The following is a 24644-nucleotide window of genomic DNA, read 5'->3' as shown; positions in this document are numbered from 1 at the left end:
AGTAGCCCTCGTACAACATTAAATTTAAAAACATGCAATATGACACCTACTTATTTTATTTACTTTCTATGGTTGTTTATTTGGGCTTCTGGCGATCAGTCTGCCGCACGGCCATGGCCTGTCAGTCATAATATAACACGAAAGTAACAGAATCGAAGATCTGACAGGTTATTGCCGTGACGGGGCTACAGTAAGCCCGTTTAGACCTATGGACTATGGTACCTATACGATTCCTCTGGGCGAATATCGGATACGAGTTGAGTCAGGCCAAAATAAGTTGGCAACGAATTTAATAACTGGTTAACTGCTCTTTTTGCCAGGCTTAAAAAAGTCATAATTTCATTGAAATGTGACATTTTCACCGGCGAGGCTGACAAAATAGTTACCAACTTATCTCGAACTGACTCAATCACTCAATGAGTTTAAAAGTTCCTGAGCCATCATTACAACTTAAATGATAATCATAATACGACAATATCATTCGATTGCTCTTATACTAACTTTTTAACCCACAAAGAATAAATACAATATCCAAAATAATCAAAGAACACCTTTCAGAACATACCGACAACAGACAAAGCTCACCTAAAATATCTGACACAGAGGAAACTGAAGAAATTGTAACCAAGTTCACACAAGCTCCAAATGGAGAAACAATACAAACCAAAACAAAGAGAACTATAATAAGAAAAAAGAAAAAAATATTACAAGATTCAATGGACAACGACGTAGTAATAGAAGAAAAATTGGACGATGATGACATAGATAAACATCCAAGAATTCAACATCACCAGGTTGACATAGAAGAATTTGAAGATACTGATTATACTCCCGTTAAGGATACTGCAAGAGGAACCATCGAATCACCTGATGATTATTTGCATGTGCCCATATCAGAATCACAGGTTGAAATAGAGGAGGTAACAGAAGACACAACTACACCATTCCAAACCCAAGTCGCAGCAGAAGAAACAGAGAAACGTATGCCTACAGAATCACCAGAAAACATAACATTAGAAGAGTTTACAACACCAGAAGGCAAAATAATAAAAAGGAAGACAATAAAGAAAAAAACTAAACGTACCAAAGGTGATAAAACCGAAACAACTCAAATCGTAACCGACAAAATAGGTGATATTACAGTCTCGACACATACTCAACTCGAACAAGCTGATGACGTTGCCACGCCATTTGAGGGCACACAACATTATGAAAATGCTAAAATAATCGAGGAAGAACCAGAAAAAGTTGAAATCTCCCAGGTTCGTACCGAAACTGGAGAAGTGAAAAAGGTCAAAACCACTAAGCGCATCATCAAAAAAGGCCCTAAAAAAGAAGTAACTGAAATAACTATCACCGAAAACGAAGGTGAGGAGCCCATCACAACAGTCACTGTAACATCCGCGCCGGAAGAAGAGCAACTAAAACCCATTGAAACAATAGAACTACCAGAAGAAGTAGCAGAAATGAGCGAAACTACGCCTGAAGGCAAGACGATTAAGAAAAAAACTGTAAAAAGAATCATAAAGCGTAAGAAGGGGCCAATTACAGAAACAACACAAATCACCACGGAACAAGAAGGCGACCTACCGCCAATTATATCAGTACACACAAGTGAGGAATTTACAGATGACCTGGTCACTCCATTCGATAATACACAACTATATGACACGGCTAAAATCATCGAGGAGGAACCAGAAAAAGTGGAAATTTCTCAGATTCGTACAGAAAAAGGTGAAGTTAAAAAGGTGAAAACTACTAAGCGCGTCATCAAGAAGGGTCCCAAAAAAGAAGTGACTGAAATAACTACGATAGAAAAAGAAGGCGAAGAGCCCATTACAACAGTCACTATTGCACCTGCGACAGAAGAACAAACAACATCAATCGAGGCGGTGGAGCTGCCAGAAGAAATATCTGAAGTGAATGAAAAAACTCCTGAAGGTAAGATTATTAGGAAGAAAACTATTAAGCGGGTCATAAAACGAAAGAAGGGACCTATTACTGAAACTACACAGATTATCACTGAACAAGAAGGCGACGAAAAACCAATCATTTCAGTACACACAAGTGACGAATTAACAGATGACACAGTCACCCCATTCGAAACTACACAACCATACGACAACGCTAAATTCATCGAAGAAGAACCCGAAAAAGTTGAAATTTCTCAGATTCGTACAGAAACAGGTGAAGTTAAAAAGGTTAAAACTACTAAGCGCGTGATCAAGAAGGGTCCTAAAAAAGAAGTCACTGAAATAACCACCATCGAAAAAGAAGGCGAAGAACCCATCACAACAGTCACTGTTGCTTCTGCGCCGGAAGACGAGAAACCGACACCAATAGAGACCGTAGAACTGCCAGAAGAAGTAGCAGAAGTAAGCGAAACTACTCCTGAAGGTAAGACTATTAAGAAGAAAACTATTAAACGGGTCATAAAACGAAAGAAGGGACCAATTACAGAAACTACACAAATCACCACTGAACAAGAAGACGACAAAACACCAATCATTTCAGTACACACAAGTGAAGAATTCACAGATGACTCAGTCACTCCATTCGAGAGTACACAGCTGTATGACAAGGTTAAAATCATCGAAGAGGAACCAGAAAAAGTAGAAATCTCCCAGGTTCGCACACAAACTGGAGAAGTTAAGAAGGTCAAAACTACTAAGCGCATCATCAAAAAGGGCCCCAAGAAAGAAGTAACTGAAATAACAACTGTCGAAAAAGAAGGCGAAGAGCCCGTTACAACTGTCACTGTTACTCCCGCGCCAGAAGAAGAAAAACCAACACCAATCCAGGTGGTGGAGCTGCCAGAAGAAATATCTGAAGTAAGCGAAACTACTCCTGAAGGTAAGACTATTAAGAAGAAAACTATTAAGAGGATCATTAAGCGTAAGAAGGGACCAATTACAGAGACGACTCAAATCACCACTGAACAAGAAGACGACAAAACACCAATCATTTCAGTACACACAAGCGAAGAATTCACAGATGACTCAGTCACTCCATTCGAGAGTACACAGCTGTATAACAAGGCTAAAATAGTTGAGGAAGAACCAGAAAAAGTGGAAATCTCCCAGGTTCGCACAGAAACTGGTGAAGTTAAAAAGGTCAAAACTACTAAGCGCATCATTAAAAAGGGCCCCAAGAAAGAAGTAACTGAAATAAAAACAGTCGAAAAAGAAGGCGAAGAGCCCGTAACAACAGTCACTGTTACTCCCGCGCCAGAAGAAGAACACCCAACACCAATTGAGGCGGTGGAGCTGCCAGAGGAAATATCTGAAGTGAGCGAAACTACTCCCGAAGGTAAGACTATTGCAAAGAAAACTATTAAGAGAGTCATAAAACGTAAGAAGGGACCAATCACAGAGACTACACAAATCACCACTGAACAAGAAGACGACAAAACACCAATAATTTCAGTACATACAAGCGAAGAATTCACAGATGACTCAGTCACTCCATACGAGAGTACACAGCTGTATGAAAACGCTAAAATTATACAGGAGGAACCCGAAAAAGTGGAAATCTCCCATGTTCGCACACTAACTGGAGAAGTTAAAAAGGTCAAAACTACTAAGCGCATCATCAAAAAAGGCCCCAAGAAAGAAGTAACTGAAATAACAACTGTCGAAAAAGAAGGCGAAGAGCCCGTTACAACTGTCACTGTTACTCCCGCGCCAGAAGAAGAAAACCCAACACCAATCGAGACGGTGGAGCTGCCAGAAGAAATATCTGAAGAGAGCGAAACTACTCCTGAAGGTAAGACTATTAAGAAGAAGACTATTAAGAGGGTCATAAAACGTAAGAAGGGACCAATCACGGAGACTACACAAATCACCACTGAACAAGAAGACAACAAAACACCAATCATTTCAGTACAAACAAGCGAAGAATTCACAGATGACACCGTCACTCCATACGAGGACACACAACTTTATGAAAACGCTAAAATCATTGAGGAGGAACCTGAAAAAGTAGAAATCTCCCAGGTTCGCACACAAACTGGAGAAGTTAAAAAGGTTAAAACTACTAAGCGCGTCATCAAAAAGGGCCCTAAGAAAGAAGTCACTGAAATAACAACTGTCGAAAAAGAAGGAGAAGAGCCCGTTACCACAGTCACTGTTACTCCCGCGCCAGAAGAAGAAAAACCAACACCAATAGAGGCGGTAGAGCTACCAGAAGAAATATCTGAAGTGAGCGAAACTACTCCTGAAGGTAAGACTATTAAGAAGAAAACTATTAAGAGGATCATTAAGCGTAAGAAGGGGCCAATCACAGAGACTACACAAATCACCACAGAACAAGAAGACGACAAAACACCAATCATTTCAGTACACACAAGCGAAGAATTCACAGATGACACAATCACTCCATTCGAGAGTACACAGCTGTATGACAACGCTAAAATCATAGAAGAGGAACCAGAAAAAGTGGAAATCTCCCAGGTTCGCACACTAACTGGAGAAGTTAAGAAGGTAAAAACTACTAAGCGCATCATCAAAAAGGGCCCCAAGAAAGAAGTAACTGAAATAACAACGGTCGAAAAAGAAGGCGAAGAGCCCGTTACAACTGTCACTGTTACTCCCGCGCCAGCAGAAGAAAAACCAACACCAATCCAGGTGGTGGAGCTGCCAGAAGAAATATCTGAAGTGAGCGAAACTACTCCTGAAGGTAAGACTATTAAGAAGAAAACTATTAAGAGAGTCATAAAACGTAAGAAGGGACCAATCACAGAGACTACACAAATCACCACTGAACAAGAAGACGACAAAACACCAATCATTTCAGTACACACAATCGAAGAATTCACAGATGACATTGTCACTCCATTCGAGGACACACAACTTTATGACAACGCTAAAATCATTGAGGAGGAACCTGAAACAGTGGAAATCTCCCAGGTTCGCACACTAACTGGAGAAGTTAAGAAGGTCAAAACTACTAAGCGCATCATTAAAAAGGGCCCAAAGAAAGAAGTAACTGAAATAAAAACTGTCGAAAAAGAAGGCGAAGAGCCCGTAACAACAGTCACTGTTACTACCGTGCCAGAAGAAGAACAACCACAACCAATCGAGGCGGTGGAGCTGCCTGAAGAAATATCTGAAGAAAGCGAAACTACTCCTGATGGTAAGACTGTTAAGAAGAAAACTATTAAGAGGATCATTAAGCGCAAGAAGGGACCAATCACAGAGACTACACAAATTACCACTGAACAAGAAGACGACAAAACACCAATCATTTCTGTACAAACAAGCGAAGAATTCACAGATGACACAGTCACTTCATTCGAGAGTACACAGCTGTATGACAACGCTAAAATCATAGAGGAGGAACCAGAAAAAGTGGAAATCTCCCAGGTTCGCACACTAACTGGAGAAGTAAAGAAGGTCAAAACTACTAAGCGCATCATCAAAAAGGGCCCCAAGAAAGAAGTAACTGAAATAACAACGGTCGAAAAAGAAGGCGAAGAGCCAGTTACAACAGTCACTGTTACTCCCGCGCCAGAAGAAGAAAAACCAACACCAATCGAGGCGGTGGAGCTGCCAGAAGAAATATCTGAAGTAAGCGAAACTACTCCTGAAGGTAAGACTATTAAGAAGAAAACTATTAAGAGGGTCATTAAGCGTAAGAAGGGACCCATTACAGAAACAACACAAATCACCACTGAACAAGAAGACGACAAAACACCAATCATTTCAGTACACACAAGCGAAGAATTCACAGATGACACTGTCACTCCATTCGAGGACACACAACTTTATGACAACGCTAAAATCATCGAGGAGGAACCGGAAACAGTGAAAATCTCCCAGGTTCGCACAAAAACTGGAGACGTTAAAAAGATCAAAACTACTAAACGCATCATTAAAAAGGGTCCGAAAAAAGAAGTAACTGAAATAACAACTGTCGAAAAAGAAGGCGAAGAGCCCGTTACAACTGTCACTGTTACTCCCGCGCCAGAAGAAGAACAACCAAAACCAATCGAGGCCGTCGAACTGCCAGAAGAAGTGGCTGAAGTAAGCGAAACTACTCCTGAAGGTAAGACTATTAAGAAGAAAACTATTAAGAGGATCATTAAGCGTAAGAAGGGACCAATTACAGAAACAACACAAATCACCACTGAACAAGAAGACGACAAAACACCAATCATTTCAGTACACACAAGCGAAGAATTCACAGATGACACAGTCATTCCACTCGAGAATACACAACTTTATGACAATGCTAAAATCATCGAGGAGGAACCTGAAAAAATAGAAATCTCCCAGGTTCGCACAGAAACTGGTGAAGTCAAAAAGGTCAAAACTACTAAACGCGTCATCAAAAAGGGACCCAAGAAAGAAGTAACTGAAATAACAACAGTCGAAAAAGAAGGAGAAGAGCCCATCACAACAGTAACTGTTACTCCCGCGCCAGAAGAAGAACAACCAAAACCAATCGAGACCGTGGAACTGCCGGAAGAAGTGGCTGAAGTAAGCGAAACTACTCCTGAAGGTAAGACTATTAAAAAGAAAACTATTAAGAGGATCATTAAGCGTAAGAAGGGACCAATCACAGAGACCACACAAATCACCACTGAACAAGAAGACGACAAAACACCAATCGTTTCAGTACACACAAGCGAAGAATTCACAGATGACTCAGTCACTCCATTCGAGGACATACAAATTTATGACAACGCTAAAATCATCGAGGAGGAACCTGAAAAAATAGAAATCTCCCAGGTTCGCACAGAAACTGGTGAAGTCAAAAAGGTCAAAACTACTAAACGCGTCATCAAAAAGGGACCCAAGAAAGAAGTGACTGAAATTACAACTGTCGAAAAAGAAGGCGAAGAGCCCATCACAACAGTAACTGTTACTCCCGCGCCAGAAGAAGAACAACCAAAAGCAATCGAGACCGTGGAACTGCCGGAAGAAGTAGCTGAAGAGACCAAAACTACTCCTGAAGGTAAGACTATTAAGAAGAAAACTATTAAGAGGGTCATTAAGCGTAAGAAAGGACCAATTACAGAAACAACACAAATCACCACTGAACAAGAAGACGACAAAACACCAATCATTTCAGTACACACAAGCGAAGAATTCACAGATGACACAGTCACTCCATTCGAGAACACACAACTTTATGACAGCGCTAAAATCGTCGAGGAGGAACCAGAAAAAGTGGAAATCTCCCAGGTTCACACACAAACTGGGGAAGTTAAAAAGGTCAAAACTACCAAGCGTATCATCAAAAAGGGGCCCAAGAAAGAAGTAACTGAAATAACTACGGTCGAAAAAGAAGGAGAAGAGCCCGTTACAACAGTCACAGTTATTTCCACACCAGAAGAAGAACAACCACAACCAATCGAGGCGCTAGAACTGCCAGAAGAAATATCTGAAGTAAGCGAAACTACTCCTGAAGGAAAGACTGTTAAGAAGAAAACTATTAAGAGGATCATTAAGCGTAAGAAGGGACCAATCACAGAGACTACACAAATCACCACTGAACAAGAAGACGACAAAACACCAATCGTTTCAGTACAAACAAGCGAAGAATTCACAGATGACTCAGTCACTCCATTCGAGGATATACAACTTTATGAAAACGCTAAAATCATCGAGGAGGAACCTGTAAAAGTGGAAATCTCCCAGGTTCGCACACAAAAGGGAGAGGTTAAAAAGGTCAAAACTACTAAGCGCGTCATCAAAAAGGGCCCTAAGAAAGAAGTCACTGAAATAACAACTGTCGAAAAAGAAGGAGATGAGCCCGTTACCACAGTCACAGTTACTCCCGCGAGAGAAGAAAAACAACCAACTCCAATAGAAGCGGTAGAGCTACCAGAAGAAATATCTGAAGTGAGCGAAACTACTCCCGAAGGTAAGACTATTAAGAAAAAAACTATTAAGAGAGTCATAAAACGTAAGAAGGGACCAATTACAGAGACTACACAAATCACCACTGAACAAGAAGACAACAAAACACCAATCATTTCAGTACACACAAGCGAAGAATTCACAGATGACACCGTCACTCCATACGAGGACACACAACTTTATGAAAACGCTAAAATCATTGAGGAGGAACCTGAAAAAGTGGAAATCTCCCAGGTTCGCACACTGACTGGAAAAGTTAAAAAGGTCAAAACTACTAAGCGCGTCATCAAAAAGGGCCCTAATAAAGAAGTCACTGAAATAACAACTGTCGAAAAAGAAGGAGAAGAGCCCGTTACCACAGTCACTGTTACTCCCGCGCCAGAAGAAGAACAACCAACACGAATAGAGACCGTGGAACTGCCGGAAGAAGTAGCTGAAGAGACCGAAACTACTCCTGAAGGTAAGACGATTAAAAAGAAAACTATTAAGAGGATCATTAAGCGTAAGAAGGGACCAATCACTGAGACTACACAAATCACCACTGAACAAGAGGACGACAAAACACCAATCATTTCAGTACACACAAGCGAAGAATTCACAGATGACACAGTCACTCCGTTCGAGAACACACAACTTTATGACAGTGCTAAAATCATCGAGGAAGAACCTGAAAAAATAGAAATCTCCCAGGTTCGCACAGAAACTGGTGAGGTCAAAAAGGTAAAAACTACTAAGCGCGTCATCAAAAAGGGTCCCAAGAAAGAAGTAACTGAAATAACAACTGTCGAAAAAGAAGGCGAAGAGCCCATCACAACAGTAACTGTTACTCCCGCGCCAGAAGAAGAACAACCAAAACCAATCGAGACCGTGGAATTGCCGGAAGAAGTAGCTGAAGAGACCGAAACTACTCCTGAAGGTAAGACTATTAAAAAGAAAACTATTAAGAGGATCATTAAGCGTAAGAAGGGACCAATCACAGAGACCACACAAATCACCACTGAACAAGAAGACGACAAAACACCAATCATTTCAGTACACACAAGCGAACAATTCACAGATGACACAGTCATTCCATTCGAGAACACACAACTTTATGACAACGCTAAAATCATCGAGGAGGAACCTGAAAAAGTGGAAATCTCCCAGATTCGCACAGAAACCGGTGAAGTCAAAAAGGTAAAAACTACTAAGCGTGTCATCAAAAAGGGTCCCAAGAAAGAACTAACTGAAATAACAACCGTCGAAAAAGAAGGCGAAGAGCCCATCACAACAGTAACTGTTACTCCCGCGTCAGAAGAAGAACAACCAAAACCAATCGAGACCGTGGAACTGCCGGAAGAAGTAGCTGAAGAGACCGAAACTACTCCTGAAGGTAAGACTATTAAAAAGAAAACTATTAAGAGGATCATTAAGCGTAAGAAGGGACCAATCACAGAGACCACACAAATCACCACTGAACAAGAAGACGACAAAACACCAATCATTTCAGTACACACAAGCGAAGAATTCACAGATGACACAGTCATTCCATTCGAGAACACACAACTTTATGACAACGCTAAAATCATCGAGGAGGAACCTGAAAAAGTGGAAATCTCCCAGATTCGCACAGAAACCGGTGAAGTCAAAAAGGTAAAAACTACTAAGCGCGTCATCAAAAAGGGTCCCAAGAAAGAAGTAACTGAAATAATAACTGTCGAAAAAGAAGGCGAAGAGCCCATCACAACAGTAACTGTTACTCCCGCGCCAGAAGAAGAACAACCAAAACCAATCGAGACCGTGGAATTGCCGGAAGAAGTAGCTGAAGAGACCGAAACTACTCCTGAAGGTAAGACTATTAAAAAGAAAACTATTAAGAGGATCATTAAGCGTAAGAAGGGACCAATCACAGAGACCACACAAATCACCACTGAACAAGAAGACGACAAAACACCAATCATTTCAGTACACACAAGCGAAGAATTCACAGATGACACAGTCATTCCATTCGAGAACACACAACTTTATGACAACGCTAAAATCATCGAGGAGGAACCTGAAAAAGTGGAAATCTCCCAGATTCGCACAGAAACCGGTGAAGTCAAAAAGGTAAAAACTACTAAGCGTGTCATCAAAAAGGGTCCCAAGAAAGAACTAACTGAAATAACAACCGTCGAAAAAGAAGGCGAAGAGCCCATCACAACAGTAACTGTTACTCCCGCGTCAGAAGAAGAACAACCAAAACCAATCGAGACCGTGGAACTGCCGGAAGAAGTAGCTGAAGAGACCGAAACTACTCCTGAAGGTAAGACTATTAAAAAGAAAACTATTAAGAGGATCATTAAGCGTAAGAAGGGACCAATCACAGAGACCACACAAATCACCACTGAACAAGAAGACGACAAAACACCAATCATTTCAGTACACACAAGCGAAGAATTCACAGATGACACAGTCATTCCATTCGAGAACACACAACTTTATGACAACGCTAAAATCATCGAGGAGGAACCTGAAAAAATAGAAATCTCCCAGGTCCGCACAGAAACTGGTGAGGTCAAAAAGGTAAAAACTACTAAGCGCGTCATCAAAAAGGGTCCCAAGAAAGAAGTAACTGAAATAATTACTGTCCAAAAAGAAGGTGAAGAGCCCATCACAACAGTCACTGTTACTCCCGCGCCAGAAGAAGAACAACCAAAACCAATCGAGACCGTGGAACTGCCGGAAGAAGTAGCTGAAGAGACCGAAACTACTCCTGAAGGTAAGACGATTAAAAAGAAAACTATTAAGAGGATCATTAAGCGTAAGAAGGGACCAATCACAGAGACCACACAAATCACCACTGAACAAGAAGACAACAAAACCCCAATCATTTCAGTACACACAAGCGAAGAATTCACAGATGACACAGTCATTCCATTCGAGAACACACAACTTTATGACAACGCTAAAATCATCGAGGAGGAACCTGAAAAAATAGAAATCTCCCAGGTTCGCACAGAAACTGGTGAGGTCAAAAAGGTAAAAACTACTAAGCGCGTCATCAAAAAGGGTCCCAAGAAAGAAGTAACTGAAATAATAACTGTCGAAAAAGAAGGCGAAGAGCCCATCACAACAGTAACTGTTACTCCCGCGCCAGAAGAAGAACAACCAAAACCAATCGAGACCGTGGAACTGCCGGAAGAAGTAGCTGAAGAGACCGAAACTACTCCTGCAGGTAAGACTATTAAGAAAAAAACTATTAAGAGGATCATTAAGCGTAAGAAGGGACCCATTACAGAAACAACACAAATCACCACTGAACAAGAAGACGACAAAACACCAATCATTTCAGTACACACAAGCGAAGAATTCACAGATGACACAGTCATTCCATTCGAGAACACACAACTTTATGACAACGCTAAAATCATCGAGGAGGAACCTGAAAAAGTGGAAATCTCCCAGATTCGCACAGAAACCGGTGAAGTCAAAAAGGTAAAAACTACTAAGCGTGTCATCAAAAAGGGTCCCAAGAAAGAACTAACTGAAATAACAACCATCGAAAAAGAAGGCGAAGAGCCCATCACAACAGTAACTGTTACTCCCGCGCCAGACGAAGAACAACCAAAACCAATCGAGACCGTGGAACTGCCGGAAGAAGTAGCTGAAGAGACCGAAACTACTCCTGAAGGTAAGACTATTAAAAAGAAAACTATTAAGAGGATCATTAAGCGTAAGAAGGGACCAATCACAGAGACCACACAAATCACCACTGAACAAGAAGACGACAAAACACCAATCATTTCAGTACACACAAGCGAAGAATTCACAGATGACACAGTCATTCCATTCGAGAACACACAACTTTATGACAACGCTAAAATCATCGAGGAGGAACCGGAAACAGTGAAAATCTCCCAGGTTCGCACAAAAACTGGAGACGTTAAAAAGATCAAAACTACTAAACGCATCATTAAAAAGGGTCCCAAGAAAGAAGTAACTGAAATAATAACTGTCGAAAAAGAAGGTGAAGAGCCCATCACAACAGTAACTGTTACTCCCGCGCCAGAAGAAGAACAACCAAAACCAATCGAGACCGTGGAACTGCCGGAAGAAGTAGCTGAAGAGACCGAAACTACTCCTGAAGGTAAGACGATTAAAAAGAAAACTATTAAGAGGATCATTAAGCGTAAGAAGGGACCAATCACAGAGACCACACAAATCACCACTGAACAAGAAGACAACAAAACACCAATCATTTCAGTACACACAAGCGAAGAATTCACAGATGACACAGTCACTCCGTTCGAGAACACACCACTTTATGACAGTGCTAAAATCATCGAGGAGGAACCTGAAAAAGTGCAAATCTCCCAGATTCACACAGAAACCGGTGAAGTCAAAAAGGTAAAAACTACTAAGCGCGTCATCAAAAAGGGTCCCAAGAAAGAAGTAACTGAAATAATAACTGTCGAAAAAGAAGGCGAAGAGCCCATCACAACAGTAACTGTTACTCCCGCGCCAGAAGAAGAACAACCAAAACCAATCGAGACCGTGGAACTGCCGGAAGAAGTAGCTGAAGAGACCGAAACTACTCCTGAAGGTAAGACTATTAAAAAGAAAACTATTAAGAGGATCATTAAGCGTAAGAAGGGACCAATCACAGAGACCACACAAATCACCACTGAACAAGAAGACGACAAAACACCAATCATTTCAGTACACACAAGCGAAGAATTCACAGATGACACAGTCATTCCATTCGAGAACACACAACTTTATGACAACGCTAAAATCATCGAGGAGGCACCTGAAAAAATAGAAATCTACCAGGTTCGCACAGAAACTGGTGAGGTCAAAAAGGTAAAAACTACTAAGCGCGTCATCAAAAAGGGTCCCAAAAAAGAAGTAACTGAAATAATAACTGTCGAAAAAGAAGGTGAAGAGCCCATCACAACAGTAACTGTTACTCCCGCGCCAGAAGAAGAACAACCAAAACCAATCGAGATCGTGGAACTGCCGGAAGAAGTAGCAGAAGAGACCGAAACTACTCCTGAAGGTAAGACGATTAAAAAGAAAACTATTAAGAGGATCATTAAGCGTAAGAAGGGACCAATCACAGAGACCACACAAATCACCACTGAACAAGAAGACAATAAAACACCAATCATTTCAGTACACACAAGCGAAGAATTCACAGATGACACAGTCATTCCATTCGAGAACAAACAACTTTATGACAACGCTAAAATCATCGAGGAGGAACCTGAAAAAGTGGAAATCTCCCAGGTTCGCACAGAAACTGGTGAAGTCAAAAACGTAAAAACTACTAAGCGCGTCATCAAAAAGGGTCCCAAGAATGAAGTAACCGAAATAACAACTGTCGAAAAAGAAGGCGAAGAGCCCATCACAACAGTCACTGTTACTCCTGCGCTAGAAGAAGAACAACCAAAACCAATTAAGACCGTGGAACTGCCGGAAGAAATAGCTGAAGAGACCGAAACTACTCCTGAAGGTAAGACGATTAAAAAGAAAACTATTAAGAGGATCATAAAGCGAAAGAAGGGACCAATCACAGAGACCACACAAATCACCACTGAACAAGAAGACGACAAAACACCAATCATTTCAGTACACACAAGCGAAGAATTCACAGATGACACAGTCATTCCATTCGAGAACACACAACTTTATGACAACGCTAAAATCATCGAGGAGGAACCTGAAAAAGTGGAAATCTCCCAGGTTCGCACAGAAACTGGTGAAGTCAAAAAGGTAAAAACTACTAAGCGCGTCATCAAAAAGGGTCCCAAGAATGAAGTAACCGAAATAACAACTGTCGAAAAAGAAGGCGAAGAGCCCATCACAACAGTCACTGTTACTCCTGCGCCAGAAGAAGAACAACCAAAACCAATTAAGACCGTGGAACTGCCAGAAGAAGTAGCTGAAGAGACCGAAACTACTCCTGAAGGTAAGACGATTAAGAAGAAAACGATTAAGAGGGTCATTAAGCGTAAGAAGGGACCAATCTCAGAAACTACACAAATGACCACTGAACAAGAAGATGACCAAACACCAATCGTGTCAGTACACACTATTGAAGAAATAACACACGACACAATTACACCTTTTGATGAAAAACTCTCACATGAGAAAGCAAAAAGAGTCGAGGAAGCACCTGAGAAGGTCGAAATCACGCAAGTACGAACCGAAACCGGTGATGTCAAAAAGATAAAAACTACAAAACGCGTAATCAAAAAGGGACCTAAGGAACCGGTAACTGAGATAACAACTATTGAAAAGGAGGGTGAAGAACCCATTACGACAGTGACGGTTGTCGAAGAACCAACCGAAGAACAAGCAGCACCAGTAGAGACAATCGAGCTACCAGAAGAGGTAGCAGAAGAGTCACAAACGACGCCCGAAGGTAAGTCGGTCACTAAGAAAACTACAAAGAGAATTATCAAGCGCAAGAAGGGCCCACTTACAGAAACCACACAAATCACCACTGAACAAATTGATGATGATACACCTATCATATCAGTACACACAACACAAGAAATAACAGATGACACAACTACACCTTTCGATGAAAAACGCACACCTAAACACGCTATGGTCGTAGAAGAAGTTCCCGAAAAGGTCGAAATCACGCAAGTACGAACCGAAACTGGTGATGTTAAAAAGATAAAAACTACAAAACGTGTAATAAAAAAGGGACCTAAAGAACCGTTAACTGAAATAACAACTATTGAAAAGGAGGGTGAAGAACCCATTACGACAGTGACTGTTGTCAAAGAACCAACCGAAGAACAAGCAACACCAGAAGAGACCATCGAGCTACCAGAAGAGATGGCAGAAGAGTCACAAACGACGCCCGAAGGTAAGTCGGTCACTAAGAAAACTACAAAGAGAATCATCAAGCGCAAGAAGGGCCCACTTACAGAAACCACACAAATCACCACTGAACAAATTGATGATGATACACCTATCATATCAGTACACACAACACAAGAAATAACAGATGACACAACTACACCTTTCGATGACAAACACACACCTAAACACGCTATGGTCGTAGAAGAAGTTCCCGAAAAGGTCGAAATAACGCAAGTACGAACTGAAACTGGTGATGTCAAAAAGATAAAAATTACAAAACGCGTAATCAAAAAGGGTCCTAATGAACCGGTAACTGAAATAACAACTATTGAGAAGGAGGGTGAAGAACCCATTACGACAGTGACTGTTGTCGAAGAACCAACCGAAGAACAAGCAACACCAGAAGAGACCATCGAGCTACCAGAAGAGGTGGCAGAAGAGTCACAAACGACGCCCGTAGGTAAGTCGGTCACTAAGAAAACTACAAAGAGAATCACCAAGCGCAAGAAGGGCCCACTCACAGAAACCACACAAATCACCACTGAACAAATTGATGATGATACACCTATCATATCAGTACACACAACACAAGAAATAACAGATGATACAACTACACCTTTCGATGACAAAAACACACCTAAACACGCTAAGGTCGTAGAAGAAGCTCCCGAAAAGGTCGAAATAACGCAAGTACGAACCGAAACTGGTGATGTCAAAAGGATAAAAACTACCAAACGCGTTATCAAAAAGGGACCTAAAGAACCGGTTACTGAGATAACAACCATCGAAAAAGAAGGCGAAGAGCCAATTACAACAGTGACGGTTATCGAAGAACCAACCGAAGAACAAGCATCACCAGAAAAGACCATTGAGCTGCCAGAACAGTCACAAACGACGCCTGAAGGTAAGTCGGTCACTAAGAAAACTACAAAGAGAATCATAAAGCGAAAGAAGGGCCCACACACAGAAACCACACAAATCACCACTGAACAAATTGATGATGATACACCTATCATATCAGTACTCACAACACAAGAAATTACAGATGATACAACTACACCTTTCGATGACAAATACACACCCAAGCACGCTATTGTCGTAGACGAAGTCCCTGAGAAGGTCGAAGTCACTCAAGTAAGAACCGAAACTGGCGATGTTAAAAAGGTCAAAACGACGAGACGTGTGATCAAAAAAGGACCTAAAGAACCGGTAACTGAGATAACAACAATCGAAAAAGAAGGCGACGAGCCCATTACAACAGTGTCGGTTGTCGAAGAACCAACCGAAGAACAAGCAACACCAGTAGAGACCATCGAGCTTCCAGAAGAGGTTGCAGAAGAGACACAAACGACGCCTGAAGGTAAGTCCGTCACTAAGAAAACTACAAAGAGAATCATCAAGCGAAAGAAGGGCCCACTCACAGAAACCACACAAATCACCACTGAACAAACTGATGATGATACACCTATCATATCAGTACACACAACACAAGAAATAACAGATGACACAACTACACCTTTCGATGACAAACACACACCTAAACACGCTATGGTCGTAGAGGAAGTTCCCGAAAAGGTCGAAATCACGCAAGTACGAACCGAAACTGGTGATGTCAAAAAGATAAAAACAACAAAACGCGTAATCAAAAAGGGACCTAAAGAACCGGTAACTGAAATAACAACTATTGAAAAGGAGGGTGAAGAACCCATTACAACAGTGACGGTTATCGAAAAACCAACCGAAGAACAAGCAACACGAGTAGAGACCATCGAGCTACCAGAAGAGGTGACAGAAGAGTCACAAACGACGCCTGAAGGTAAGTCGGTCACTAAGAAAACTACAAAGAGAATCATCAAGCGCAAGGGCCCACTTACAGAAACCACACAAATCACCACTGAACAAATTGATGATGATACACCTATCGTAGCAGTACACACTACACACGAAATCACAGATGACACTACTACACCTTTCGATGACAAATACACACCCAAACACGCTATTGTCGTAGACGAAGCCCCTGAGAAGGTCGAAGTCACTCAAGTAAGAACCGAAACTGGCGATGTTAAAAAGGTCAAAACGACGAGACGTGTGATCAAAAAAGGACCTAAAGAACCGGTAACTGAGATAACAACAATCGAAAAAGAAGGCGACGAGCCCATTACAACAGTGTCGGTTGTCGAAGAACCAACCGAAGAACAAGCAACACCAGTAGAGTCCATCGAGCTTCCAGAAGAGGTTGCAGAAGAGACACAAACGACGCCTGAAGGTAAGTCGGTCACTAAGAAAACTACAAAGAGAATCATCAAGCGAAAGAAGGGCCCACACACAGAAACCACACAAATCACCACTGAACAAATTGATGATGATACACCTATCATATCAGTACTCACAACACAAGAAATTACAGATGACACAACTACACCTTTCGATGACAAATACACACCCAAACACGCTATTGTCGTAGACGAAGCTCCTGAGAAGTTCGAAGTCACTCAAGTAAGAACCGAAACTGGCGATGTTAAAAAGGTCAAAACGACGAAACGTGTGATCAAAAAAGGACCTAAAGAACCGGTAACTGAGATAACAACAATCGAAAAAGAAGGCGAAGAGCCCATTACAACAGTGACGGTTGTCGAAGAACCAACCGAAGAACAAGCAACACCAGTAGAGACCATCGAGCTTCCAGAAGAGGTTGCAGAAGAGACACAAACGACGCCTGAAGGTAAGTCCGTCACTAAGAAAACTACAAAGAGAATCATCAAGCGAAAGAAGGGCCCACTTACAGAAACCACACAAATCACCACTGAACAAATTGATGATGATACACCTATCATATCAGTACTCACAACACAAGAAATCACAGATGACACAACTACACCTTTCGATGACAAACATACACCTAAACACGCTCAGGTCGTAGAAGAAGCTCCCGAAAAGGTCGAAATCACCCAAGTACGAACCGAAACTGGTAATGTCAAAAAGATAAAAACTACAAAACGCGTTATCAAAAAGGGACCTAAAGGGCCATTAACAGAAATAACAACAATCGAAAAGGATGGTGAAGAACCCATTACAACAGTGACGGTTGTCGAAGAACCAACCGAAGAACAAGCAACACCAGTAGAGACAATCGAGCTACCAGAAGAGGTGGCAGAGGAGTCACAAACGACGCCTGAAGGTAAGTCGGTCACTAAGAAAACTACAAAGAGAATCATCAAGCGAAAGAAGGGCCCACACACAGAAACCACACAAATCACCACTGAACAAATTGATGATGATACACCTATCATATCAGTACTCACAACACAAGAAATTACAGATGATACAACTACACCTTTCGATGACAAATACACACCCAAACACGCTATTGTCGTAGACGAAGTCCCTGAGAAGGTCGAAGTCACTCAAGTAAGAACCGAAACTGGCGATGTTAAAAAGGTCAAAATAACGAGACGTGTGATCAAAAAAGGACCTAAAGAACCGGTAACTGAGATAACAACAATCGAAAAAGAAGGCGACGAGCCCATTACAACAGTGTCGGTTGTCGAAGAACCAACCGAAGAACAAGCAACACCAGTAGAGACCATCGAGCTTCCAGAAGAGGTTGCAGAAGAGACACAAACGACGCCTGAAGGTAAGTCCGTCACTAAGCAAACTACAAAGAGAATCATCAAGCGAAAGAAGGGCCCACTCACAGAAACCACACAAATCACCACTGAACAAACTGATGATGATACACCTATCATATCAGTACACACAACACAAGAAATAACAGATGACACAACTACACCTTTCGATGACAAACACACACCTAAACACGCTATGGTCGTAGAGGAAGTTCCCGAAAAGGTCGAAATCACGCAAGTACGAACCGAAACTGGTGATGTCAAAAAGATAAAAACTACAAAACGCGTAATCAAAAAGGGACCTAAAGGGCCAATAACAGAAATAACAACAATCGAAAAGGATGGTGAAGAACCCATTACAACAGTGACGGTTGTCGAAGAACCAACCGAAGAACAAGCAACACCAGTAGAGACAATCGAGCTACCAGAAGAGGTGGCAGAGGAGTCACAAACGACGCCTGAAGGTAAGTCGGTCACTAAGAAAACTACAAAGAGAATCATAAAGCGAAAGAAGGGCCCACACACAGAAACCACACAAATCACCACTGAACAAATTGATGATGATACACCTATCATATCAGTACTCACAACACAAGAAATTACAGATGATACAACTACACCTTTCGATGACAAATACACACCCAATCACGCTATTGTCGTAGACGAAGTCCCTGAGAAGGTCGAAGTCACTCAAGTAAGAACCGAAACTGGCGATGTTAAAAAGGTCAAAACGACGAGACGTGTGATCAAAAAAGGACCTAAAGAACCGGTAACTGAGATAACAACAATCGAAAAAGAAGGCGACGAGCCCATTACAACAGTGTCGGTTGTCGAAGAACCAACCGAAGAACAAGCAACACCAGTAGAGACCATCGAGCTTCCAGAAGAGGTTGCAGAAGAGACACAAACGACGCCTGAAGGTAAGTCCGTCACTAAGAAAACTACAAAGAGAATCATCAAGCGAAAGAAGGGCCCACTCACAGAAACCACACAAATCACCACTGAACAAACTGATGATGATACACCTATCATATCAGTACACACAACACAAGAAATAACAGATGACACAACTACACCTTTCGATGACAAACACACACCTAAACACGCTATGGTCGTAGAGGAAGTTCCCGAAAAGGTCGAAATCACGCAAGTACGAACCGAAACTGGTGATGTCAAAAAGATAAAAACAACAAAACGCGTAATCAAAAAGGGACCTAAAGAACCGGTAACTGAAATAACAACTATTGAAAAGGAGGGTGAAGAACCCATTACAACAGTGACGGTTATCGAAAAACCAACCGAAGAACAAGCAACACGAGTAGAGACCATCGAGCTACCAGAAGAGGTGACAGAAGAGTCACAAACGACGCCTGAAGGTAAGTCGGTCACTAAGAAAACTACAAAGAGAATCATCAAGCGCAAGGGCCCACTTACAGAAACCACACAAATCACCACTGAACAAATTGATGATGATACACCTATCGTAGCAGTACACACTACACACGAAATCACAGATGACACTACTACACCTTTCGATGACAAATACACACCCAAACACGCTATTGTCGTAGACGAAGCCCCTGAGAAGGTCGAAGTCACTCAAGTAAGAACCGAAACTGGCGATGTTAAAAAGGTCAAAACGACGAGACGTGTGATCAAAAAAGGACCTAAAGAACCGGTAACTGAGATAACAACAATCGAAAAAGAAGGCGACGAGCCCATTACAACAGTGTCGGTTGTCGAAGAACCAACCGAAGAACAAGCAACACCAGTAGAGTCCATCGAGCTTCCAGAAGAGGTTGCAGAAGAGACACAAACGACGCCTGAAGGTAAGTCGGTCACTAAGAAAACTACAAAGAGAATCATCAAGCGAAAGAAGGGCCCACACACAGAAACCACACAAATCACCACTGAACAAATTGATGATGATACACCTATCATATCAGTACTCACAACACAAGAAATTACAGATGACACAACTACACCTTTCGATGACAAATACACACCCAAACACGCTATTGTCGTAGACGAAGCTCCTGAGAAGTTCGAAGTCACTCAAGTAAGAACCGAAACTGGCGATGTTAAAAAGGTCAAAACGACGAAACGTGTGATCAAAAAAGGACCTAAAGAACCGGTAACTGAGATAACAACAATCGAAAAAGAAGGCGAAGAGCCCATTACAACAGTGACGGTTGTCGAAGAACCAACCGAAGAACAAGCAACACCAGTAGAGACCATAGAGCTACCAGAAGAGGTGGTAGAAGAGATACAAACGACACCTGAAGGTAAGTCGGTCACTAAGAAAACTACAAAGAGAATCATAAAGCGTAAGAAAGGACCACTCACGGAAACTACACAAATCACCACTGAACAAGTAGATGACGAAACACCTATCATATCAGTACACACAACACAAGACATTACCGATGACACTACTACACCATTCGATGACAAGCACACACCCAAACACGCTAAGGTGGTAGAAGAAGCGCCTGAGAAGGTCGAAGTCACTCAAGTACGAACTGAAACTGGCGATGTTAAAAAGGTCAAAACCACGAAACGTGTGATCAAAAAGGGACCTAAAGAACCGGTAACTGAGATAACAACAATCGAAAAAGAAGGCGAAGAGCCCATTACAACAGTGACTGTTGTCGAAGAACCAACCGAAGAACAAGCAACACCAGTAGAGACCATCGAGCTTCCAGAAGAGGTGGCAGAAGAGACACAAACGACGCCTGAAGGTAAGTCGGTCACTAAGAAAACTACAAAGAGAATCATCAAGCGAAAGAAGGGCCCACTCACAGAAACCACACAAATCACCACTGAACAAGTAGATGACGAAACACCTATCATATCAGTACACACAACACAAGAAATTACAGATGACACAACTACACCTTTCGATAACACACACACACCCAAACACGCTAAGGTCGTAGAAGAAGCTCCTGAGAAGGTCGAAATCACGCAAGTACGAACCGAAACTGGTGATGTTAAAAAGATAAAAACTACGAAACGCGTTATCAAAAAGGGACCTAAAGAACCGGTTACTGAGATAACAACTATTGAAAAGGAGGGCGAAGAACCCATTACAACAGTGACGGTCGTCGAAGAACCAACCGAAGAACTAGCAACACCAGTAGAGACCATCGAGCTACCAGAAGAGGTGGCAGAAGAGACACAAACGACGCCTGAAGGTAAGTCGGTCACTAAGAAAACTACTAAGAGAATCATAAAGCGTAAGAAGGGACCACTGACAGAAACTACACAAATCACCACTGAACAAGTAGATGACGAAACACCTATCATATCAGTACACACAACTCAAGAAATTACAGATGACACAACTACACCTTTCGATAACACACACACACCCAAACACGCTAAGGTCGTAGAAGAAGCTCCTGAGAAGGTCGAAATCACGCAAGTACGAACCGAAACTGGTGATGTTAAAACGATACAAACTACCAAACGCGTTATCAAAAAGGGACCTAAAGAACCGGTTACTGAGATAACAACTATTGAAAAGGAGGGTGAAGAACCCATTACAACAGTGACGGTTGTCGAAGAACCCACTGAAGAACTAGCAACACCAGTAGAGACCATCGAGCTACCAGAAGAGGTGGCAGAAGAGACACAAACGACGCCTGAAGGTAAGTCGGTCACTAAGAAAACTACAAAGAGAATCATAAAGCGTAAGAAGGAACCACTCACAGAAACTACACAAATCACCACTGAACAAGTAGATGACGAAACACCTATCATATCAGTACACACAACACAAGAAATTACAGATGACACAATTACACCTTTCGATAACACACACACACTCAAACACGCTAAGGTCGTAGAAGAAGCTCCTGAGAAGGTCGAAATCACGCAAGTACGAACCGAAACTGGTGATGTTAAAAAGATAAAAACTACCAAACGCGTTATCAAAAAGGGACCTAAAGAACCGGTTACTGAGATAACAACTATTGAAAAGGAGGGCGAAGAACCCATTACAACAGTGACGGTCGTCGAAGAACCAACCGAAGAACTAGCAACACCAGTAGAGACCATCGAGCTACCAGAAGAGGTGGCAGAAGAGACAAAAACGACGCCCGAAGGTAAGTCTGCCACTAAGAAAACTACAAAGAGAATCATCAAGCGTAAGAAGGGAACACTCACAGAAACTACACAAATCACCACTGAACAAGTAGATGACGAAACACCTATCATATCAGTACACACAACACAAGACATTACAGATGACACAACTACACCTTTCGATAACACACACACACCCAAACACGCTAAGGTCGTAGAAGAAGCTCCTGAGAAGGTCGAAATCACGCAAGTACGAACCGAAACTGGTGATGTTAAAAAGATAAAAACTACTAAACGCGTTATCAAAAAGGGACCTAAAGAACCGGTTACTGAGATAACAACTATTGAAAAGGAGGGTGAAGAACCCATTACAACAGTGACGGTCATCGAAGAACCAACCGCAGAACTAGCAACACCAGTAGAGACCATCGAGCTACCAGAAGAGGTGGCAGAAGAGACAGAAACGACGCCTGAAGGTAAGTCGGTCACTAAGAAAACTACAAAGAGAATCATAAAGTGTAAGAAGGGACCACTTACAGAAACTACACAAATCACCACTGAACAAGTAGATGACGAAACACCTATCATGTCAGTACACACAACACAAGAAATTACAGATGACACAACTACACCTTTCGATAACACACATACACCCAAACACGCTAAGGTCGTAGAAGAAGCTCCTCAAAAAGTACAAATAACGCAAGTACGAACTGAAACTGGTGACGTTAAAAAGATGAAAACGGTAGTTTTAGTAGATGACGAAACACCTATCATACTAGTACACACAACACAAAAAATTACAGATGACACAACTACACCTTTCTATAACACTCACACACCCAAACACTCTAAGGTCGTAGAAGAAGCTCCTGAAAATGTAGAAATCACGCAAGTACGAACTGAAACTGGTGATGTTATAAAGATGAAAACTACTAAACGCGTTATCAAAAAGGGGCCTAAAGAACCGGTTACTGAGATAACAACTATTGAAAAGGAGGGCGAAGAACCCATTACAACAGTGACGGTCGTCAAAGAACCAACCGAAGAACAAGCAACACCAGAAGAGACCATCGAGCTACCAGAAGACATTGTAGAAGAGATTCAAACGAGGCCTGAAGGTAAGTTAGTCACTAAGAAAATTATAAAGAGAATCATCAAGCGGTATACGGGACCACTCTTAGAAACCACACAAATAACCACTGAGCAAGTAGGCGACATAACACCTATCATATCTGTACACACCACTCATGAACAGACAGGTGACACCACCAAACCTCAATTCGATACACACACACTTCAAAATAGTAGGATCGTAGAGGAATTTTCTGAATACGTTGAAGTGCGATCTGACATCGGCGACGTTGAAACTACAAAACTACCATGTAATGATAGCACACCAATAATCCCACAACTCACCACAAAACAAGTAGACTATAACACACTTATCTCAACAGTACACACTACACAAGAATACACATATGACACTATAACACCACTATTTGACACACACATTTGAGACTGCTAGGTTCGTGCAGGAAAGTCCTGAAAATTTCCAGAATATCCAAGTACGTTATATTAACGGCGAAGATAGAGCGTTTATTAAGCGTATTATTAAAAAGGAACCAGGGACTCAAATAACAACAACTGACAAAGAAGTTTTCTTGTTTGTCAGTTGTTGTTTGCCCTTTACAATAGTGATGGTTGCACCAGCGTCAGAAGAAGTACAACCAATAAGCGCCGACACAATCGAACTGCCGCAGAAAATAGTGGAAGAAACTGAAACACCCGAAGGTAAAATAGTGACAAGGAAAATCACACAGAAAATGACTAAGCGTAGGAAGGCACCTCTAACAGGTACAATACTAATAACCACAAAACAAGTAGATGACAATACATCTATCATATCAAAACCCCAGTTACAACACCTAAAATAGAGATGACTACGGTTGTAGACGATGTTCTCGAAAATATAGTCACAGAAGTGATTAAAATTGAATTACAAGAACCTTCAAATGTAATCGGTGCACAGAAAAAGGAAAACGAGGGACCGATCATAGCCGCCGACTCAAAAACCGCCAGAACTTTCGAAGTGGCTGCGATAATTTTGGCAAATATTGAAACAACGCTAAAAGGTAAGGCAGTTACAATAAAAACCACACGGGATATAATCAAACTGAAGACGAGAACCCATTCGGATTCCACGCTTATTATGTTACCA

General features: G+C 41.7%; 1 protein-coding gene across 9 annotated transcripts in view; it reads left to right on the top strand.

Moving 5' to 3' along the window:
- LOC125241253 (titin-like) overlaps positions 1–24644 on the top strand; it is a 153591-nt gene that overhangs the window by 112165 nt on the left and 16782 nt on the right. For 3 of the 9 annotated variants that reach the window (XM_048149626.1, XM_048149628.1, XM_048149625.1), the window contains one exon: positions 559–23544. In XM_048149626.1, coding sequence (XP_048005583.1) covers positions 559–23544 — 22986 coding nt within the window. The remainder of the gene's footprint in view (positions 1–558; positions 23545–24644) is intronic. The other 6 variants (XM_048149632.1, XM_048149631.1, XM_048149630.1 and 3 more) reach the window with 6 other exon arrangements.

The sequence above is a fragment of the Leguminivora glycinivorella genome, chromosome Z (assembly GCF_023078275.1).
Source record: "Leguminivora glycinivorella isolate SPB_JAAS2020 chromosome Z, LegGlyc_1.1, whole genome shotgun sequence".
Taxonomy (NCBI): Eukaryota; Metazoa; Arthropoda; class Insecta; order Lepidoptera; family Tortricidae; genus Leguminivora; species Leguminivora glycinivorella.
This window is presented reverse-complemented; position numbering and strand designations above follow the sequence as displayed.